This window comes from Pelmatolapia mariae, linkage group LG16_19 (assembly GCF_036321145.2).
Source record: "Pelmatolapia mariae isolate MD_Pm_ZW linkage group LG16_19, Pm_UMD_F_2, whole genome shotgun sequence".
Taxonomy (NCBI): Eukaryota; Metazoa; Chordata; class Actinopteri; order Cichliformes; family Cichlidae; genus Pelmatolapia; species Pelmatolapia mariae.
In genome coordinates, this window is record NC_086241.1 from 60,473,330 (window position 1) to 60,496,157 (window position 22,828).

At 36.7% G+C, this 22,828-nt stretch overlaps 1 protein-coding gene across 1 annotated transcript in view; it reads right to left on the reverse strand.

Annotated features, from left to right (window-relative positions):
• LOC134645605 (M1-specific T cell receptor beta chain-like) overlaps nucleotides 1–22,828 on the reverse strand; it is a 48,056-nt gene that overhangs the window by 1,358 nt on the left and 23,870 nt on the right. Inside the window, exon 4 of the mRNA XM_063499106.1 lies at nucleotides 4,081–4,126. Coding sequence (XP_063355176.1) covers nucleotides 4,081–4,126 — 46 coding nt within the window. The remainder of the gene's footprint in view (nucleotides 1–4,080; nucleotides 4,127–22,828) is intronic.

Below are 22,828 nucleotides of genomic sequence, written 5' to 3' on the forward strand. Positions count from 1 at the left end.
TAAGGAGGATAAGTGCTAGAGCACAATGCCAAGTCACAGACACAAAAACTCACAAGACTTAGAACACTTGGATTCACCTCAAGCTTATTTTTTCTACAGCATTTGTTAGTTCACATACAAAACGATTATTCTGCTATGTGCAATTTAAATCACTTTTTGATGAAGCAAACTGCTCTTTTCTGCCAGCTGTTCCATAACACACACATTCTTCCAGACATGAGGCCATTTTTTTTTCAAATATCACAGTTTTTCTGACACATTCTGAGATGTTTACTCATTAAAATGCAATTTAAAGGTTTACAGCAGCAGATGATGACATCTTTACAACTCTAAAAACAAGTATTTATGCACTATTTTGTCACTTTCTTACCCAGTACTGTGAGTTTGGTGCCACTGCCAAAGTAAGCAGGGTCGTAGTTGTTCACACTGATAAACTGCTGTAGAAAAAACTGCTCTAGAAAGCTGCTGTCTGTCTTTGTTCTCCTTTTTTAGTGTTAAACAACCTTTACACCCAAACATATAGAAAAGACCTGAGGAAAATCATCTGCTTGTAGCATTATTAAGCAGATTTTGACCATGTAAGAGAATTAGTTTTTGAAATGCACAAATCTAAAATGATAGATGTTAAAACCAACTAATTTACAGAATGATCACAATGAGTATTTAATAAGAAATTATTACTTTAATGTTAATGCATCTTTGCACTCTTACCTAAAACAGTGAGTTTAGTTCCAGCTCCAAAATAAGCTTCTGACTGGGAACTCACAGTATTTCACAGAGTTGATAAGAACTCAGTGTGAGAACAATATTCTGGGCGCAGAGCCAAACGTTTTATAGGCAGAGTACTTTTACTGGAGAACACAGATAACACTTTTTCTCCTGGCACAAGAAAACTACATAAATTACTGTTAAACTTTAACATTTGCCCACTTTTTTCACTACCATACCATAAATATAAATAAAGAAATTAAACATATACTAAATGTTGTCAAAGATATTAACATGTAACAGCACGAGAATGAAGCTCAGCTGATTTTTGTTGGACGTTTTCTTACCTAAAACAGTGAGTTTAGTTCCAGCTCCAAAGTAAGCCTCGTTGTAGGAGCACAGAGACTTTGTACTGTGACAAAAACCCTTTCTAGTGCCTCTCTTTAGCTGTGCCACATGGAAATTATTCCAACTGTCACTTTTTTACATGTAAAGACTTTGACTTTAGCTACCTGAGTTTTTGGTGTGAATTTAAAGTTTTAGAGGCACCTCAACAAAATCAGTCCTCAACATTATTTAGTGAATGTGAAAATGTGTTCTTACCTAAAACAGTTAATTTTGTTCCTCCACCAAAGTAAGCCTCTGAAGTACCAGAGTCACAGTGCACCTGATCAGTGCTCAAAACAGCTCAACACATGCTGCTTCTGGTTTGCTCCTTAATTCTTTGCTTGCTTTTAATAAACCAAATGTTACTTTTCTGTAAGTTAAAAATTCCACATATGCTGCACTGCTCTTTTAAGTTTTTACAAATTTAATATAAAACAAAATGTTTGTTTTTTCAGGCAACACTTATTCTTTAATTGGTTTTATTTTGTAACATTTATGCGAATAAATTTTGATTCGTCACTTACCAAGAACAGTCAGTTTTGTTCCCTGGCCGAAATAAGCTTCGTTCTGACACAGCATTTAAACCTCAGAGCAAAAAGCCCTGAGCTGACATTACAGAGACCTCAAATACAGTTTGTTTAATAATGACGCCAGTTGGGAAATTTTAACATCTTATTTGGATCAATGTCGCCAAGACCTTACTGCAGACATACATATACTCGTGTAAAGTTTTTGTTTCTTACCTAAAACGGTTAATTTTGTTCCTCCACCAAAGTAAGCCTCTGCACCAGTACCAGAGTCACAGTGAAGTTAATTAGTGCTCAAAACAGCCCAACATGCTGTTTCTACTTTGCATCTTCATTTTTTGGTCTCTTCATAAAAAATAATAGTTTCCTTTTACCTTTCTTTAAATTAAAAACTCTAACTGTGCTTGACTGGTGGAGTTTTTTGTTGTTGTTGTTTTTACAAGTTTAAATGCCAAACACCTTACTGAAACACTTTTGTAAGCTTTAACTAGTTTAACTATGTTTATGAAAAGAAATTTTGATTTTTCACTTACCAAGAACAGTCAGTTTTGTTCCCTGGCCGAAATAAGCTTCATACTGACACAGCATTTAAACCTCAGAGCAAAAAGCCCTGAGCTGAGACTACAGAGAACTCAAATGCAGTTTGTTTAATAATGACGCCAGTTGGGAAATTTTAACATCTTATTTGGATTAATGTCACCAAGACCTTACTGCAGACATACATATACTCATGTATAGTTTTTGTTTCTTACCTAAAACAGTTAATTTTGTTCCTCCACCAAAGTAAGCCACTGAAGCACCACCAGAGTCACAGTGAAGTTAATTAGTGCTCAAAACAGCCCAACATGCTGTTTCTACTTTGCATCTTCATTTTTTGGTCTCTTCATAAAAAATAATGAAGTTTCCTTTTACTTTTCTTTAAATTAAAAACTCTAAATGTGCTTGACTGGTGGAGTTTTTTGTTGTTGTTGTTTTTACAAGTTTAAATGCCAAACACCTTACTGAAACACTTTTGTCAGCTTTAATTAGTTTAACTATGTTTATGAAAAGACATTTAGATTTTTCACTTACCAAGAACAGTCAGTTTTGTTCCCTGGCCGAAATAAGCTTCATAATTGGCACAGTGTTTAAGCTTCTGAACAAAAAGCACTGAGCTCAGACTATAACGAGTCCAAGTACAGTAAGTTTGTTACCAAGCTGCTCATGTAAGAAAGTTTTTTATATTAGTTATTCCTCTGGCCCAAATCTTATTACAAACTTTATGTGTCAATTTTCTTTCTTACCTAAAACAGTTAATTTTGTTCCTCCACCGAAGAAAGCTTCATAACCACCAGTGGCACAGTGAACTTAATCTGTGCTCAAAACATGTCACGATGCTTCTTTCACTTTGCTTCTTTAAGCATTTAAGCTACTATTAAGAAGAAAAATCTGAAGCAACAGCTGCCCTTTAACATGTTTTAATTATTTCTGTGTTGAATTCATGTGACAGAAAAGTTTTACTTACCAAGAACAGTCAGTTTTGTTCCCTGACCGAAATAAGCTTCTCTATTGACACAGCGCTCAGGCTTAATGTCAAAAAGCACTCTAAACATCTGAGCTCCTTACATTTCTTTTTGCAGCTTCACCCTTGAACATCTTCATGCATTTATTTGATTATTTATTTTTTGTCCTTTACTTACCTAATACAGTCAGTTTGGTTCCTTTTCCAAAGTAAGCTTCGCTGTTTGTCACAGTGCAAAATACTCAGCATGAAACTCTTTTTCTACCACACTTCTCTTTGGGAATAATCTTTGCTCATATTTCTGCCAGCGCTTTTACTAATCCTTTAAACAAACCAATATTCATCCAACACAGTAGAAAAAGTGAAATATTTACCTAAAACTGTCAGTTTGGTTCCTTTTCCAAAGTAAGCAGGATTGCCCATGGTCACAGTGCAAAATACTCAGCATGAAACCCTTTCTCCACCATACTTTTCTTTGAGACTAATCTTTGCTCATACTTCTGCCAACACTACTACTAATCCTCTAAACAAATTGATTTTCATCCAATACAGTAGACAAAGTGAAATATTTACCTAAAACTGTCAGTTTGGTTCCTCGGCCAAAGTAAGCAGGATTGCCAGTGTTCACAGTGCAAAATACTCAGCATGAAACCCTTTTTGTTCCAGAATAACCTTTGACAAACATCTTTGATAATACTTCTGACAACACTAAGGCTCTAATCAAAATTGCATTTATCAAAACAGAAATAAAGTGAAATATTTACCTAAAACTGTCAGTTTGGTTCCTTTGCCAAAGTAAGCTTCGTTAACATTGTCACAGTGCAAAAATACTCAGCATGAAACTCTTTTCACGCTAGAATTATCTCTGAGGGTTGTATTTACTTATAATCCTGTCAATACTAAGCCCCTGATGAAAGGTACATTTTTCAGAACAGAGTAGTGAAGTGAAATATTTACCTAATACAGTCAGTTTTGTTCCTTTTCCAAAGTAAGCTTCTCTGCCCTGACACAGTGCAAAAACACTCAGCAAGAAACTAGAATTATCTCGGAGGATTGTCTTTACTAATAATCCTGTCAGTACTAAACTTCTGAATAAAGGTACATTTATCAGAACACAGAAATAAAGTGAAATATTTACCTAATACAGTCAGTTTTGTTCCTTTTCCAAAGTAAGCTTCGCTGCCCTGACACAGTGCAAAAACACTCAGCATCAAACTCTTTTTTTACGCCTGAGGGTTGTCTTTACTTCTAATCCTGTCAATACTAAGCTGCTGATGAAAGGTACATTTTTCGGAACAGAGTAGTGAAGTGAAATATTTACCTAATACAGTCAGTTTTGTTCCTTTTCCAAAGTAAGCTTCGCTGCTCTGTCACAGTGCAAAAACACTCAGCAAGAAACTGTTTTTGCACCAGAATTATCTCAGAGGATTGTCTTTACTAATAATCCTGTCAGTACTAAGCCTCTGAATAAAGGTACATTTATCAGAACACAGAAATAAAGTGAAATATTTACCTAAAACTGTCAGTTTGGTTCCTTGGCCAAAGTAAGCAGGTTGGTTGTTGGTCACAGTGCAAAATACTCAGCATGAAACTCTTTTTCTATTATACAATAGTCTTTACTAATACTCCTGTAAATGCTAAGGCTCTAAACAAAGTTACAGTTCACAAAACACACCAGTAAAGTGGAATATTTACCTAAAACTGTCAGTTTGGTTCCTTTGCCAAAGTAAGCAGGATCAGAAGTGGTCACAGTGCAAAATAGTCAGCATGAAACTTTTTAGATCTGACTAATCTTTGAAAATCCTATTTACTATAAGTTTTCTCTATACTAAGGCTCTAATTAAAGTGACATATAAGAAAACACAGTACTGAAGTGAAATATTTACCTAAAACTGTCAGTTTGGTTCCTTGGCCAAAGTAAGCAGGATCAGTGTAGGTCACAGTGCAAAATAGTCAGCATGAAACTCTTATTTTATCAGAATCATCTTTGAGGATAGTCTTTTTGGATACTTCTGTTTATACTATGGTTATAGCTAAAGTCATATTTAACAAAAACTGCAGTAAAATGAAATATTTACCTAAAACTGTCAGTTTGGTTCCTTTGCCAAAGTAAGCAGGTTGGCCAGTGGTCACAGTGCAAAATACTCAGCATGAAACTTTTTTTGTATCAGAATAATCTTTGACAATAGTCTGTGCTAATACTCCTGTCAATGCTAAGGCTCTAAACAAAGTTACAGTTCACAAATCACACCAGTAAAGTGAAATATTTACCTAAAACTGTCAGTTTGGTTCCTTGGCCAAAGTAAGCAGGTTGAGTGTTGGTCACAGTGCAAAATAGTCAGCATGAAACTCTTTTTACACCAGAATAACCTTTAGGTTAATATTAATGAACATTTATGTTAACACTAAGCCTATAGTGAAAGTCATATTTGTCAAAAAATTGAAGTAAAGTGGAATATTTACCTAAAACTGTCAGTTTGGTTCCTTGGCCAAAGTAAGCAGGATTATTGTAGTTCACAGTGCTCTGTTTTTAGCTCAATATTTTAGATTTTTATGAAAACAGAATTTTCCTTCACTGTCAAACCAGCATTTACACCAATTTATGTGTAATAAGGTGACTCAAAGCTTTGAGATATCCAACTTACCTAAAACAGTGAGTTTTGTTCCTTTTCCAAAGTGAGCTTCAGTTCCAGAGTCACGCTGTAGGCCTCCTCTGCCAAAAACTCTCAAAACTTTCAGGTAACATCCAGTTTACATATATTCTAATAATCCAGATGATCTTTAAACACTTTAAACATGGAGGGTGAGCTTCACAATGACCAAATTTATTTTGTATTTGTTGAGATAACAATACAAACATCCAACAGCTGCAATTATGAATTGCAAGTCTTTAAAAAGTTATTTCCCATTAAAATTACTTCTTAGGAATAGGTTTTCACTACCAAAGTGTTCCTCCATCCCAGACACCTTCAGATGAGTGATTTTTCCGCTCTACCAGCGTTTTAAGTTGCATGTAGCAGTCGTCACAATGCATTTTAATGGGAGGAGGTTTTTGTACGACGGCTCTATGGGATTGTATCACCGTGGCCCCCTGTCCCCACGGTGAAAAAGCATCACACAAAAACCTTGCGTCTTTTTCGTTCTCTCGTCTCTCCTTCCCCCACCCCGCTTCTCCCTATCTCAGCCTCCATCTCTGTCTGCCTGTGAGCGCAGCTGTGCAAGTCGGGCTGACTGATGGATGAACGTGCTACAACCTGAATGCTGCTATTTCTGTGACAGCTAAGAAAAGAAGCAGGAAGGGAGGGCAGAAAAAAACAAAGAGACTTTTTTATTTGTGTTTGTAGTTGCTCAGAGGAAGTGACATCTCTGGTGGCCACAACTCTTTATCCAATCAGTTATCGGCAAGCAAGATGAGAAATACTATAAATGGATGCTCGCGCATTTCGATAACTGTAACCTTCAGATAGACCCAACATAGAATGCTATAAAAGCATGGTATGCAAAACAACCAAGCACTAAGTACTTGATACCAGTAATACCAGTAAAGTAAAATCTCATTGTTTATGGATGAACTTCTGCTGTCTAGTCGAGTTCATAAGAGTAAATTTATCACATAAATGATATAGTTTGTATAACTGAAAGGACATTTTGACAAATTATAACATAATATTGGATTGTGTGGATATAGAATCATAGAAATAAAAGAGCAAAAGTTATTATTCTGAAGTGAATTGTAAGATAATAGTCATAGTCAAGAACACAATGAGCCATTTCATAATAATATAAAATTGTATGTACTGATGTAAAAAATATTTATTTGATATATTTTACATAACATAAGTTTGAGCTAACTAAGTAATCACATACTGAGTAACGTAGTTATGTACAAATTCCTTAAAACGGTATTTATGTCTAAATATATTTATTTAGTTACATTTGCTCCTCTGCAAATTAGCCTGGGCTATACTTACCTTATAATACCTTACATTTCTAATTTATTGCTAACTTTTATAATGTATTTTGAAACATTTCAGAACTTACTTAATTATATAGTCAAACCTTCCATCAGTTACATCTGTAAAAGCTGATGTATATTTACATGTTTGGCATTTAAGGATGAGTAAATAATTAGCAGCACAGGAATTGTTCTCATGTTTAAACCTAAAAATTCATTAAGAACAGACTTAATAGTGCAAACTATAAGCATTTTTATGAGAGCATGTGTACAGTAGCTATAATATTTAGTATAAATGACACTTTATTTGGATTAATTGTTATCCCGTATAAACCCAGTAGAGGTCAGTGTGTGATAATCTTCTGAACTTGATCCTATCAAACCTAACACACCAAAAAAAATAAATGAATGAAGTAGAAACTAAAGCACATGGATGTTGATAACAAACTGTTTGTGAGGATAATACTGAATGTAGTAAAATATCTTTACTGTACCAACACCTGCTCACTTATCTGAACAGATCAGCTTTGTGGTGATGCAGGGACATGACTGAACTTTGCACAGGCAGTTCTTGTACTTTATATGTGTCAGTAAATGTTCTTTATTATTGTTTATAAGATTTCTTTTGTCCTATAATGTCACATTGGTATCTCTCTGAAATTCATTTTAAGAGGCTATCAGAGTTACAGATATAAGTCTTTCCATTAATCCATCCTCCCCATCACGTAGTGATTGTTTTTCACTGAGGTTGTTGTTTAGCTGCTGAGGCTTCCTGAACCACTGTGCTATACTAGAAGCACAGTAATACAGAGCCGTGTCTCCAGCCAGAACGAGGTGTATCTTCAGGGTGGATTCAAGTAAGGAAGGCCGAGACATGGTGTACTTTGATTTTTCAAAAGGAGCTTCAATGTTCGAGTTATCTTTACTAAGGGAATATGCCACTAACTCCAGTTTTTCATTACTGCTTTGTCTGTACCAGTACATGTAGTAATAGTCACTGTCATCTTGTTTACAATCCAGGGTCACATTTTTGGTTCCTTCATAGCTGAAAATAATTTGAGGCTGATCAATTTTAACACCGCGGGAGAAATCTGGAAAACAAAGACACAAAGGCAAATCAGCAAATTAAGTGAAAAAATATGATGAAGAATTACCAGATATATTACAGTTACCTAATATGAGTATAAATGCTCTTACCAGTGAATATAAAAAGCACAAACAGGAGGAAATTCATTTTTACAGTGATTATATTATGACAAATAAAAATATATCTTTCTGCATTTGTATTTCTAACAGGCTGAGCAGGCACAGCACTGATGCAACTTATTGAACTGCTGCAGTTAAAGCTTCTGAAACAAGATGTCATCAACCCACAGTTTTTCATACAGACAATCTGAAGGGGTTCATTTTTAGAGCAACCATATCCCTGTGGCCACCAAGCCAACTGCAGCTTAATTTAGTTTTTTCAGAGTAATGAGACAGTGCTGCTTGCAGGACTCAAGGGGGCAGTTTCTATCACTAACCACTGTATCTGCTAGCTACATAGATTGCACTTATGTTAATTCTCTTCCCTTTTTTTGTATTCTGTATTAGATTAATTGTGGAGTGCAGATGGTGATGCAAAGCTGGGATTTACAGAAAAGCTATTACCTACAATAACAACTGCATGGTCTAATCGCTTTTGTTGCAAACACAAAGAAGTTCTTGTTCAGGGATGTCAAACATGAGGCCCGGATGCCAAAATTGTCGAGGTGAAGACTCTGTTATGCTCCATTGGATGGCTTTGAAAAATGTGAAGCAATGCTGATAGATTTCTGTCATTTCATTTCATTGATCTGATATCAAAAATAAATCCATGTAAATGTTCTAGAATTTCCACCTATTTCTACATACATTTGAAGAGCTGAAGTCTCTCTCATATTTTAAACTTATGTTCCCACCAGGACAAAGGTGCTCTGACATTTACAACCAAATAAGCCACAGCTCCTTCCTTCTTTATGCCATCTGTGACAGACAGCCTGGTTATGTGTATGAGTGTCTGGTCTGTGTGTATCACTGTGACTGGCAGCACAGTAGTAGATGCAGCTGTCATTCATATGCAGCTCAGTTATTTGTAGAGAGAAGTTGTTTTTGGATGTATCGATAAATGACTCTAAGCGTCCCACAGGTTTCTCGTATTCTTTTACAAGGAACTCGACTGGAGCTCCATGATGGTTTTGTCTGTACCAGAGCATGGTGTAGCTGCTCATGCTGAACCCTGAACCCATTTTGCACTCTAGCATCACTGTTCTCCCTGGGTCAGACATTTGATCTTCAGACTGAAGAACAACGACAGTCAGACCTAGCAGCCATGGGAGAGAACACAGAGGAAAAAAAGTGAATTTTCTCAGATTTGTCACTTATTAGGCAGTAAATAAAGTGTGAGTAAATACACAGCCAACACACTCACCAGAGTGAATAAAAAATGAGAGGTAAATAACTGCTACAACCATGTTAGTATTGAGCTGTCTCCAGTGAAATGAGGTAGCTGTTGCAAACATCACTGTATTCAGTACAAAAGGTCATGAGGTCACACGACCACGTCATTTGGGGGATGTTTCATCTACAATTTTCTTCAATGCTACAACTTTGAAAACAGATGTTGACATATATTTAGTGACATTTAATTGATTGTGTAGGTGTACATATTTAATCATAACAAACCCAAGGTAATGGAAACAATCATTTTTAAAAAAGTAATGTAATGTTCAATATTACTGCTTTATATATTGAGAATCTTGTCTTATTACCTCATGAAATTTTTGCTTAAAAAGTCTTTATTATGTCACCCTTATGATATTTTGGTATAGGACTACTTCCAGAGTTTTAAAAAAACTGCTTTACAAACACTTTTTGTCTAAATAATTAGAGAAATAAATCGTTTTTTAAAAACTGCTCATTGCATCAAAATCAGTGTGCATCAAGTCTGTCGAGTCTAACTAGCCAGAAGTTATAAGATCACATGAACTTTAATATATTTTACTATTTATTAAGATTACAGCAGACATACAAAAAACAACAACATTGGAACAGAAACAGCTAAAGTAGCATTGTTGTACTGTGAAGCACATAGTTTATTGAGAAAAAAAGTTTTTCAGACAAAAAGACTAAAGCTGAAATGAACTTAAATGTAGTTAAACAGGGAAATTTGTTTCATATATATAGTTACAGTACACTTCATAAAGAATACATAGATTTGTTATACTCCAATTTTGCCCCGATAAAAAGATGAACAGTTTCAACTTCCAAAAAGAAAAAACAGTGTACCGTTGTCATTAGTTTTCCATGAGAGGTTTTTAGTATAGCGGCGCAATGAAACACGTCACTGTGTGCTGGCAGCACAGAAATACACAGCTGAGTCTGACAGATTAAGGTTTTTGATGATCAGAGAGCCTTTCACTGTGTCGTCTCTTTTTATCTGAAACCGGTCTGTGAACTGGCTCTCATAGTTTGGTTTACTCTGGGGCACTGTGTACCCAATGAGGCTCATCGCCTGATCACTCTGCTTGTGCTGGTACCACAGCATTACTTGTAAGTTGCTGTCATCATGACTGCAGTTAATCCTGAGCTCCTCAGTCCCTTTGTTCACAACTTGAGCAGACGACTGTTCAAAGGTAACACTCTCCACTTTTCCTGTGAGAAAAACAAAGGTGACGTGAGGTGAATTTGAGCATTGCCATTCAACAAAAAAAACAAACAAACAATTAATTAAGCTTACTTGTAAGCACCACGAGTAAAAATCCAAATGTGTACAGAGCTGGAGGCATTCTAGAAAGTAAACCTAAATGTAGATATGTGAAATCATACAATAAACTGCTTTCACAGCAAAATTACAAAACTAACATTTCTGCAGTGAGACGTTTACATGTCGCTCGTGTCTAACAAACTTATACATGTTGAGTTATATCCTCTCTCTTCTTTACACCACACCCCTTCATTCCTGCCTTCTTAAAACTGCCCACCTGATGCACGTGTTCCTTCATGGCCATTGAAAATTATTTACTGATTTTGAAAATAATTTAAAGAAATATCATCCAAAAGGTGCAAATCCAGCTTGTAGTAGCAAATAATTGAATGGCATAATTTTATTTTATTTCATGAAAACAATACTGAACGTAGTAAAATATCTTTACTGTACCAACACCTGCTCACTTATCTGAACAGATCAGCTTTGTGGTGATGCAGAGACATGACTGAACTTTGCACAGGCAGTTCTTGTACTTTATATGTGTCAGTAAATGTTCTTTATTATTGTTTATAAGATTTCTTTTGTCCTATAATGTCACATTGGTATATCTCTGAAATTTATTTTAAGAGGCTATCAGAGTTACAGATATAAGCCTTTCCATTTATCCATCCTCCCCATAACGTAGTGATTTTTTTTTTCACTGAGGTTGTTGTTCAGCTGCTGAGGCTTCCTGAACCACTGTGTTCTACTAGAAGCACAGTAGTACAGAGCCGTGTCTTCAGGCTTAACGGGGTGTATCTGCAGAGTGGAGTTAAGCAGGGAACGCCGAGACATGGTGTACTTCATTTTTTCAAAAGGAGCTTCAATGAACACGTTATCTTGACCAGTAGAATATGTCAATAACTCCATTTTCCCACTGCTGCTTTGTTTGTACCAGTACATGTAGTAATGTTGTCTGTCATCTTGTTCACATTTCAGAGTCACAAATGCAGATCCTTCACGGCTTGAAATAAATTGAGGCTGGTCAATTTTAACACCCTGGGAGAAATCTGTAAAACAAGAAAACAGAGAAAACACAGGCGAATCAGCAAATTCAGTGAAAAAATATAATGAAGAATTACCAGAGATATTACAGTTAAATAACATAAGTATAAATGTTCTTACCAGTGAATCTAAAAAGCACAAACAAGAGGAGATTCATCTTTATAACAAAACATAAAAATGATTTAATTTTCTGCATTTATATTTACAACAGTCACAGCACTGGTGCAACTTATTGAACTGCTGCAGTCAAAGCTTCTGAAACAAGATGTCATCAACCCACAGTTTTCCACAGCTTCCTTTTTACAGCAACAGTCTCCCAGTGGCCACCAAACCAACTGCAGCTTAATTTCCTCTCTCCAGTGTACTGTGACAGTGCTGCTTGCAGGTCTCAAGGGGGCAGTTTATATCACTTTACTGGTAAATGAACTAATGTTGATTTCTGCTAGCCACCTTTTCTTTTTCAGTCCTGTTTTTTGATACTTTTATTTATTTTATTTATTTTTTGATAATTTTTTTTTTAATTTTCAAAGTATAACACAGAAACAAACCCCGCAAAAAAAAGAGAAAAAAGAAAGAAAGAAAAAAGACGCAAACAGGCTCAGGTGCGTTACAGAAAAAACAATTAATTCAAACAAACTTGCACTTCATAATATATGTATATATACATATATATACATATACACATACATACACACATCTACAAATATATACATACACATACATATTCATCGACTTCAGCTTTTTGTGTAAGTTTACAAATCTAGTTTAGCCCAATCTGGCTTTTGCAAAGTGTTCCAAAAAGGGGTTCCAGACATTCAGAAGAGAGTCTTTTGAGTATTTACTGAACCTTTCCATTTGTATTATGGACATCGTGTCTGTTACCCACAACTGAAAGGAAGGAGGGGTGGGGGACTTCCATTCCCTCAGTATTAGTCTCTTGGCGACAATCAGGCCTAGTTCCAATGGCCTCTGCAGTTTAACCGGGAGTAGCTCTGACATCGGAGAACATCCAAAAATTACAAGTTCAGGTTCAGGCTGTAAAGGTTTCATATATGCCTTGGAGTACCAGTCAAATATTTTAAACCAAAAGCCTCTTAATGAGGGACAAGACCAAAAGGCATGAAACAAGGTACCTTCTGCCCGTCTGCACCTGTCACACATTGGAGAGATAGAAGGATAAATCTTGTGCAGTCTGACCTTAGAATAGTGTAACCGGTGGAGGATTTTAAATTGAATTAATTGATGTCTACTGTTTATAGAGCAGGAATGGATTTTGGCCAGACACTTACTCCACATAGATTCGGGCACCCTCATCCCCGATTCTTTCTCCCAAGCCTGCATAATCTCAACGGTATGCACTACAATAGAGTCGCCAAATAATTGTACAATTTTTGTGATAAGATTTCTGGAATCAGGTTGGCTCTTGAGTATTTCATAGATCCCGTGCTCCGAATGTAGAGTTGCAAAGTCTTTAAACTTAGTTTGAATGTAATGCCTGACCTGCAAATATCTATAAAAGTGTGAATGTGGCAGATTATATTTCCCTTTTAGTTGACCAAATGACAAGAATTTATTATCAATATACATATCTTTAATAGACACTAAACCCTTATCTCTCCAGTCATGATAAGTCTTGTCATGCCAAGGAGGCATAAAATCATGATTAAAACATATTGGCGTCTGTACAGATGTGTCTGGCAATGCCAAAAATCTTCTAATCTGATTCCAGATTCTAATGGTTTGTTCTAATACAAAACCCAGACATTTACAAGAGTCTAATTTTTCAAACTTGGTAAATAACATAGCCGACAGAGAGGAATTTTTCACTGATTCAGCTTCCAGTCTAACCCATAATGGGAGCATCGACGCCTGGTTATCCAGGGAGTCCTGCTGCCAGAACACTAATGCTCTGATATTAGCAGCCCAGTAGTAATGTTTAAAAACTGGCAGACCCAGCCCTCCTTCTCTCTCGGTTTTCTGCAAATGCACTTTAGAGATTCTAGCCCTTTTGCCATTCCAAATATAGGACTGAATGATTGAGTCCAAATGTTTGAAAAAGGCTGCTGTAAGATAAATGGGGAGATTTTGACATAAATATAAAAATTTGGGAAGAGAAATCATCTTAATTGAATTAATGCGTCCAATCATTGACAGAGGTAGTGTTTTCCAGTATTCAGTGCTTTGCTTTAGACCTGACAGATACTTAGTGAAATTCAATTTAAATATTAATTTGGGATCTCTAGGTATAATCAAGCCAAGATGGTTTAGATCAGGGGTGCCCAATCCCAGTCCTCGAGAGCTACTGTCCTGCAGCTTTTAGATGCATCCCTACTCCAACACAGCTGAATCAAATGGTTTGATTGCCTCTTCAGCATGCCATCAAGTTTGGCAAATGCCTGATAACAAGCCATTCATTTGATTCAGGTGTGTCGGAACAAGGATCCATCTAAAAGCTGCAGGACGGTAGCTCTCGAGGACTGGGATTGGGCACCCCTGGTTTAGATGATTCCTAACTGCTTTGAATGGAACTTGCTGCAGAAATTCTGGCGAGCTGTTGTTGGAAAGAGGCATAAACTCACTCTTTGACCAGTTAATGGTATATCCTGATAGTTTACCAAAAGCTGCAATCAGGCTGAGGAGCAGAGGAACTGATTGTTCCGCATCCTGCAAGTACAGTATTACATCATCAGCATACAAGCTAATTAGTGATTCAACACCTGCAACCTGGAGCCCCTTGATATCTGGATGCACTCTTGTAGCCACAGCAAGAGGCTCCAAAACAATGGCAAAGAGTGCTGGGGATAGTGGACAGCCCTGCTGCACCGAACGCTGCAGAAGGAATGGGGCAGATTGGTTGTTATTTGTCAAAACAGAGCACATTGGTTCTGTGTAAATCAGTTTCACCCAAGAAATGAAAGATTCACCAAACCCAAATCTGCGCAGTGACTCAAACATGTAAGGCCACTCGACCTGGTCAAAAGCTTTATGTGCATCCAAAGCCAAAACAGAGGCTCCCTTAGAGTTTTTATAGTCAGAATAGATGGTATTGAGTAATCGCCTAACATTAAAAAAGGAAAGTCTACCAGGGATAAACCCCGTCTGATCAGGATGAATAATGGATGCCAAGTGTTTATTCAATCTAGTAGCCAGGATTTTTGTAACTATCTTACGGTCAAAATTTTGAAGTGCTATTGGCCTAAAATTAGTAGGGTCAGTCTTATCTTTTCCCTTTTTCAAAATGAGAGTAATATTGGCTTGACATAAAGTTTTAGGCAATTTTCCTTCTTCTTTTGAGTTGCGCAGCATCCTAAGCACTAGTGGTGCAAGAATGTTGCAAAATGTCTTATAAAACTCTGGACAGAAACCATCAGGTCCCGCTGTTTTGCCATTAGGGAATGATTGTATAACCTGGATAACCTCTTGAAGAGTGAACTCGGATTCAAGATAATCCCGGAAGGAGTTCCTCAATTTAGGCAATGGGAGAGAGTCAAAGAAGCCATTAAGATCAGATTGTAACACATTATGCTTAAGAGAATATAACTCACTGTAGACCTCACTAAAGCGACGGTTTATATCAATTGGGTTAGTTAACAGAGTTCCTGTTTTGGATTTGATGCTGTGTATTGCTCTTGCAGCTTGAACACCCTTCAGCTGTCGTGATAACAACATACCAGGTTTATCCCCAAACTCGAAATGCTTTTGTCGCAGTTTCCAAAGTAGATTACTGACTAGGCCACTCATTATATCTTTTATACTTTTATACTACTTGATACTTTTATTTATGATGAGTCAGTTTATTGCATGCTCTTTTCATAATTTTATACCCAGTAAAAGCTTAAAACCCGATGTCTTTGTCCGTATTAAATGAATTATGCACCTCCATACAGAGTGAGGGCAGATGGTGATGCAAAACTGGGATTTATAAACAAAGTTATTACCTCCAAAAATACTGCATGGTTTAATCTCTTTTGGTGTACACCAGAAGCACATGAATTTAATCTGCTTCTGTGTGCTTATTATTTGTGCAAGACAAATTTGATATTAGTTATTAGCATTATTCCGATATTAAAATTAAATTTATGTAATTGTGCTAGCATGTCTGCCTAATTCTACATAGATCCGAAGACGTTCTTTCTTATATTTCCACCAGGACATTCACAACCAAACAAGCCTGGTTTGTTTCTCATACTCGCTGGTTATGTGTATGAGTGTCTGGTCTGTGTGTATCACTGTGACTGGCAGCACAGTAGTAGGTGCTGCTGTCATTCATATGCAGCTCAGTTATTTGTAGAGAGAAGTTGCTTTTGGATGCAGCAAGAAATGACTTTAAGCGTCCCACAGTTTTATCATATTCATTTAAAAGAAAGTCGACTGGAGCTCCGTGATGGTTCTGTCTGTACCAGAACATGGTGTCGCTGCTCATGCTGAACCCTGAACCCATTTCTGGAAGTTTCAACTTCCAAAAGAAAAAACAGTGTGCCATTGTCATTAGTTTTCTATCAGAGGTTTTTAGTATAGCTGGGATATGAAACACGTCACTGTGTGCTGGCAGCACAGAAATACACAGCTGAGTCTGACAGATTAAGGTTTTTGATGATCAGAGAGCCTTTCACTGTGTCGTCTCTTTTTATCTGAAACCGGTCTGTGAACTGGCTCTCATAGTTTGGTTCACCCATAAGCACTGTGAACCCAATGAGGCTCATCGTCTGATCACTCTGCTTGTGCTGGTACCACAGCATTACTTGTAAGCTGTTGCCATCATGACTGCAGTTAATCCTGAGCTCCTCAGTCCCTTTGTTCACAACTTGAGCAGACGACTGTTCAAAGGTAACACTCTCCACTTTTCCTGTGAGAAAAACAAAGGTGACGTGAGGTGAATTTGAGCATTGCAATTCAACAAAAACAAAGAAAAAACAATTCAGCTTACTTGTAAGCACCACGAGTAAAAATCCAAATGTGTACAGAGCTGGAGGCATTCTAGAAAGTAAACCTAAATGTAGATATGTGAAATCATACAATAAACTGCTTTCACAGCAAAATTACAAAACTAACATCTCGGAGGTGAAATATTTACATGTCGCTCATGCCTAACAAACTTATACATGTTGAGTTATATCCTCTCTCTTCTTTACACCACACCCCTTCATTCCTGCCTCCTTAAAACTGCTCACATGTCCCTTGATGCACGTGTTCCTTCATGGCCATTGAAAATTATTTACTGATTTTGAAAATAATTTAAAGAATATAAGAAATTTCATCCAAAAGGTGCAAATCCAGCTTGTAGTAGCAAATAATTGAATGGCATAATTTTATTTTATTTCATGAAAACAATACTGAACGTAGTAAAATATCTTTACTGTACCAACACCTGCTCACTTATCTGAACAGATCAGCTTTGTGGTGATGCAGAGACATGACTGAACTTTGCACAGGCAGTTCTTGTACTTTATATGTGTCAGTAAATGTTCTTTATTATTGTTTATAAGATTTGTTTTGTCCTATAATGTCACATTGGTATATCTCTGAAATTCATTTTAAGAGGCTATCAGAGTTACAGATATAAGCCTTTCCATTTATCCATCCTCCCCATCATGTAGTGATTTTTTCCCCACTGAGGTTGTTGTTTAGCTGCTCAGACTTCCTGAACCACTGTGTTCTACTAGAAGCACAGTAGTACAGAGCCGTGTCTTCAGGCTTAACGGGGTATATATGCAGAGTGGAGTTAAGCACGGAACGCCGAGACATGATGTACTTTGATTTTTCAATAGGAACTTCAGTGTTTGAGTCATCTTGACCAGTAGAATATGTCAATAACTCCATTTTCCCACTGCTGCTTTGTCTGTACCAGTACATGTAGTAATGTTGTCTGTCATCTTGTTCACATTTCAGAGTCACAAATGCAGATCCTTCACGGCTTGAAATAAATTGAGGCTGGTCAATTTTAACACCCTGGGAGAAATCTGTAAAACAAGAAAACAGAGAAAACACAGGCGAATCAGCAAATTCAGTGAAAAAATATAATGAAGAATTACCAGAGATATTACAGTTAAATAATATAAGTATAAATGCTCTTACCAGTGAATCTAAAAAGCACAAACAAGAGGAGATTCATCTTTATAACAAAACATAAAAATGATTTAATTTTCTGCATATATATTTACAACAGTCACAGCACTGATGCAACTTATTGAACTGCTGCAGTCAAAGCTTCTGAAACAAGATGTCATCAACCCACAGTTTTCCACAGCTTCCTTTTTACAGCAACAGTCTCCCAGTGGCCACCAAACCAACTGCAGCTTAATTTCCTCTCTCCAGTGTACTGTGACAGTGCTGCTTGCAGGACTCAAGGGGGCAGTTTATATCACTTTACTGGTAAATGAACTAATGTTGATTTCTGCTAGCCACCTTTTCTTTTTCAGTCCTGTTTTTTGATACTTTTATTTATGATGAGTCAGTTTATTGCATGCTCTTTTCATAATTTTATACCCAGTAAAAGCTTCAAACTCACCGTTTTTGTCCCGCATTGAATTAATTGTGCAGAGTGAGGGCAGATGGTGATGCAAAATTTGGATTTATAAACCAATTTATTACCTCCAAAAATACTGCGTGGTCTAATCTCTTTTGGTGCACATGACTTTAATCTGCTTCTGTATGCTTATTATTTGTGAAAGACAAATTTGATATTAGTTATTATCATTATTCTGATATTAAAAATAAATGTAACTGTACCAGCATGTCTGCCTAATTCTACATAGATTTCAAGATCTGAAGATGTTCTGTCTTATGTTTCCACCAGGACATTCACAACCAAACAAGCCACAGCTCCTTCCTGCTTTACGCCATCTGTGACAAACACGCTGGTTATGTGTATGAGTGTCTGGTCTGTGTGTGTCACTGTGACTGGCAGCACAGTAGTAGATGCAGCTGTCATTGATATGTAGCTCAGTTATTTGTAGAGAGAAGTTGTTTTTGGATGTATCTATAAATGACTCTAAGCGTCCCACAGGTTTCTCGTATTCCTTCATAAGGAACTCGATTGGAGCTCTGTGGTGGTTCTGTCTGTACCAGAACATGGTGTAGCTGCCCATGCTGAAGCCTGAACCCATTTTGCACTCCAGCATCACTGTTCTCCCTGGGTCAGATATTTGATCTTCAGACTGAAGAACAACAACAGTCAGACCTAGCAGCCATGGGAGAGAACAAGGAGGAAACTAAATTTGATGTAGAGTCAAGTAGGTATTAGGTAATAAATAAGGCTTGATTAAATACACAGCACTCACCAGAGTGAATAAGAAATGACAGGTACAGATAAAAAACTGCCACATCCATGTTAGCAATGAACTGTCTTCAGTGTAATGATGCAGCTGCTGAAAAGTGGTGGTGATTGGGAGGTGTGTTGCATGAAAGACACTTTTTAAGGGAGAATGATAAAGAGCTCAGATTTAAAACTTGAGAAGACTCATTGGCTCAAAGAAGGCAGGCGAGAAGATGATTGGACTAGAGTAATGATGTCAGTATTGACAGTGACAGTGTGAGAAAGTGGTAGTCATGTAAAGAACAGAAAAGCAGCCAAACACCGAGGAAGGCAGGCAGATGAGTGATTACAGATCTCAGATCAGGTATTGTGGAGAGTTGATACGTCAGAGCTGCTCTGTTGGCTTGAACGGTGTCTTACTAGTATTAATCAAGTGTTTTTAATGTTTTTAGTTTTGGTGTGTCTTTTCCTGCAAGTGGTAAAATGTCATAATTCGCCCTAAATGAAGAGTTCCACCTCCTTTTATTGTAGTTTGAAATGCCACTTAGAAATAGACAGCGGCATTTTCGTGTATTTTATTGAGATATTGTGCCCTAAAAGGAAAGAAAATATATTATTCTCCGTCCATTTAAAACTACACATTGTTGTTAAAGCCAAATCAGTCATTTGCTTTGAGGCATATTCCATCAGCGTAGAGCAGAAAGAACAAGGTTTCTAGCATTGACGTTACACCAAAACACATCACTGTGTGCTGGCAGCACAGAAGTACACAGCTGAGTCTGATACAATCACACTGCTGATGCTCAGAGCTCCTGTTTGGATATTTTCTCTTGTAATGTCAAAGTGATTTTCAAACTGCTCCTCGATGACAGCGACACTGCCTGTGTAGCTGTATCCTATGAAGCTCATTAAACCATTTTCTTTTTGCTGGTACCAAAGCATTAAATTGAGGCCATTATCATCATGACTGCATGTAATTTCAACATTGGCTGTTTCAGTGACTATTCTTGGATGAGATGGCTGAAATGTCACACTGCTGGCTTGATCTGTGTAGGGGAAAAGCCACATGTTAAAAGAAGCTAATGTAGAAGTCATGTTAAAAATCGTATAAGTGTTGTAAAATGTACACGAAAATTGGAAATAATTACTTGAAAGGAAGATGAGAAGAAACCCGATCACAGCTGACATCCTCCAAGTTTGTGCTGTTGTAGGTTAAACACGGCTTTGTTCAGCAAAGGTCTGTGAAAAGAGTCACGTCACTCATGAGCTTATAGGAAAAAATGCTTTTAGTAAGGGAGTGGCATTAAGCCACATCGCTGTGTGCTGGCAGCGCAGAAGTAAACAGCAGCGTGTGACAGTTCTGCTCTTTGAATAAGTCCCCCTTTGCATTTTGATATCCATACTCAATGAGGGTCATAGACTTATTCTGTTACATATACTGATACCAGAGCATTAGAGTAAGGTTCCCATCATTATGACTGCAGTCGATCTGGCCTTGACTTTTCTGTGCCACTGTTTGGTGAGGAGATTGCTGAAATGTGGAAAAAGCAGAATAAAAATGTAATGCATGTATTTCAGGCAGAGACAAAAACCAAAACAAAACAGGAAACCAGATCTCTTTCAAAATAACAATACAAGTGAAAACTTATGAAATGACAGACTTCTTATGCTGACCCCTGGAACAACAATCAGTGGAAGACCCACCTCACAACTGACAGAACTGAAAGTATCTGCCTGAAACTATTAGACACCAGCAGAGATATTGTGGAGTCCAAACCTTGATAGGTCTTAATTGTTCTGGTGGCATAAAGTGTTTTTGACCAGAATTAATCAAGTGGTAAACTGTCAAAGTCATTATATTCTGGATATTCTGTTATTGCCAATTTCAAACTTCTGGGTAGATTTATCAGTAATAACACTGCAAATGTTACAGCTAACTAAAGTAGTCATATACTGAGTACCAACACCTGCTCACTTATCTGAACAGATCAGCTTTGTGGTGATGCACAGACATGACTGAACTTTGCAGAGACAGTTCTTATACTTATACATAAGATAAATGTGCTTTATTTGCTTTTATAACAATTATTGTTTCCTTTTATGTCATGTAGTCCTGATACTTATTTTATGGGGCTCTTAGAGTTAAACACATCAGCTTTCAGATTTATCCATCTTCCTCTTATCTTCCAGTTTTTTCTTCCCGTGAGGTTGTTGTTTAGCTGCAGATGCTTTCTAAACCATTGTGCTATTCTGGAAGCACAGTAATACAGAGCCGTGTCTCCAGCTGCAACAGGGTGTATCTGCAGGGTAGTTTCAAGCACGGAAGGCCGAGACATGGTGTACTTTGATTTTTCAAAAGGAGCTTCAATGTTCCAGGAATCTTTACTAAGAGAATATGTCACTAACTCCAGTTTCCCACTGCTGCTTTGTCTGTACCAGTACATGTAATCATATTGACTATCATCTTGTTTACAATCCAGGGTCACATTTTTGGTTCCTTCATGACTGAAAATTAACTGAGGTTGATCAATTTTAACACCACGGGAGAAATCTGGAAAACACAGAAAACAAAGAGACAAATCAACAAATTAAGTGAAAAAAATATGATGAAGAATTATCAGAGATATTACAGTTATCTAATATAAGTGTAAATGTTCTTACCATTGAATATAAAAAGCACAAACAAGAGGAAATTCATTTTTACAGTGATTATATTATTTAAAATAAAAATATATCTTTCTGCATTTGTATTTCTAACAGGCTGAGCAGTCACAGCACTGATGCAACTTATTGAACTTCTGCAGTCAAAGCTTCTGAAACAAGATGAACAACCCACAGTTTTTCATACAAACAATCTGAAGGGGTTCATTTTTACAGCAATTGTCCCCCAGTGGCCACCAAGCCAACTGCAGCTTAATTTCCTTTCTCCAGAGATTCTGATACTGATTATTCTCATTCAGTTTGGAGAATAATACGAGAACAAACAGAGAAAAAAAGGGAATTTACTCAGATTTGTCAACTATATAGTAAGTATAGTAAATAAAGTGTGAGTAAATTCACAGAGCACCCACCAGAGTGAATAAAAAACGAGAAATAAATAACTGCTATAACCATGTTAGTGATGAGCTGCCTTCAGTGGAATGATACAGCAGATGCAAACCTCACCACATTCAATGCAAAAGAGATCATGAGCTGAGATCACATGATCACATGTTTTGAGAAGTATCATCTATAACCCTCCTTCATGATCGACTGCTTTATTTTTGTTCTCTTTGAAATGTTGCCTGTATTCTGTGACATTAAATTACATCTTTTGTTCCCAGCGTCATGCAACATCATTGCAAGTAAGAGAAAGTTAGTGTCTACATTTTAATTATAACAAACAACAGGCCATGCAAATAATAAATAGAAAAAAAATCCATCTAATGATTCAAATAATTGTTATATTACATGCACTATAATTGTATGATAAAATTATATTACCTGCCAAACTTATAAGATGACTGGTTTTGATCAGCTTATTTTTACTTGATTAAAGCCAGAAGCAAAACATGATATTGTGATATGAGATTGTCACCACATTGTCTTTAAAACAATAGTTTATAAATGGTGGAAAAGGGACGGACTCCTTTTTGAACATGTTAATTATAATGGATATTATTTAACTGTTGTCGTACTATTTTAACATGTTCAAAATAAAGCCACACATTATGTTACATTACAA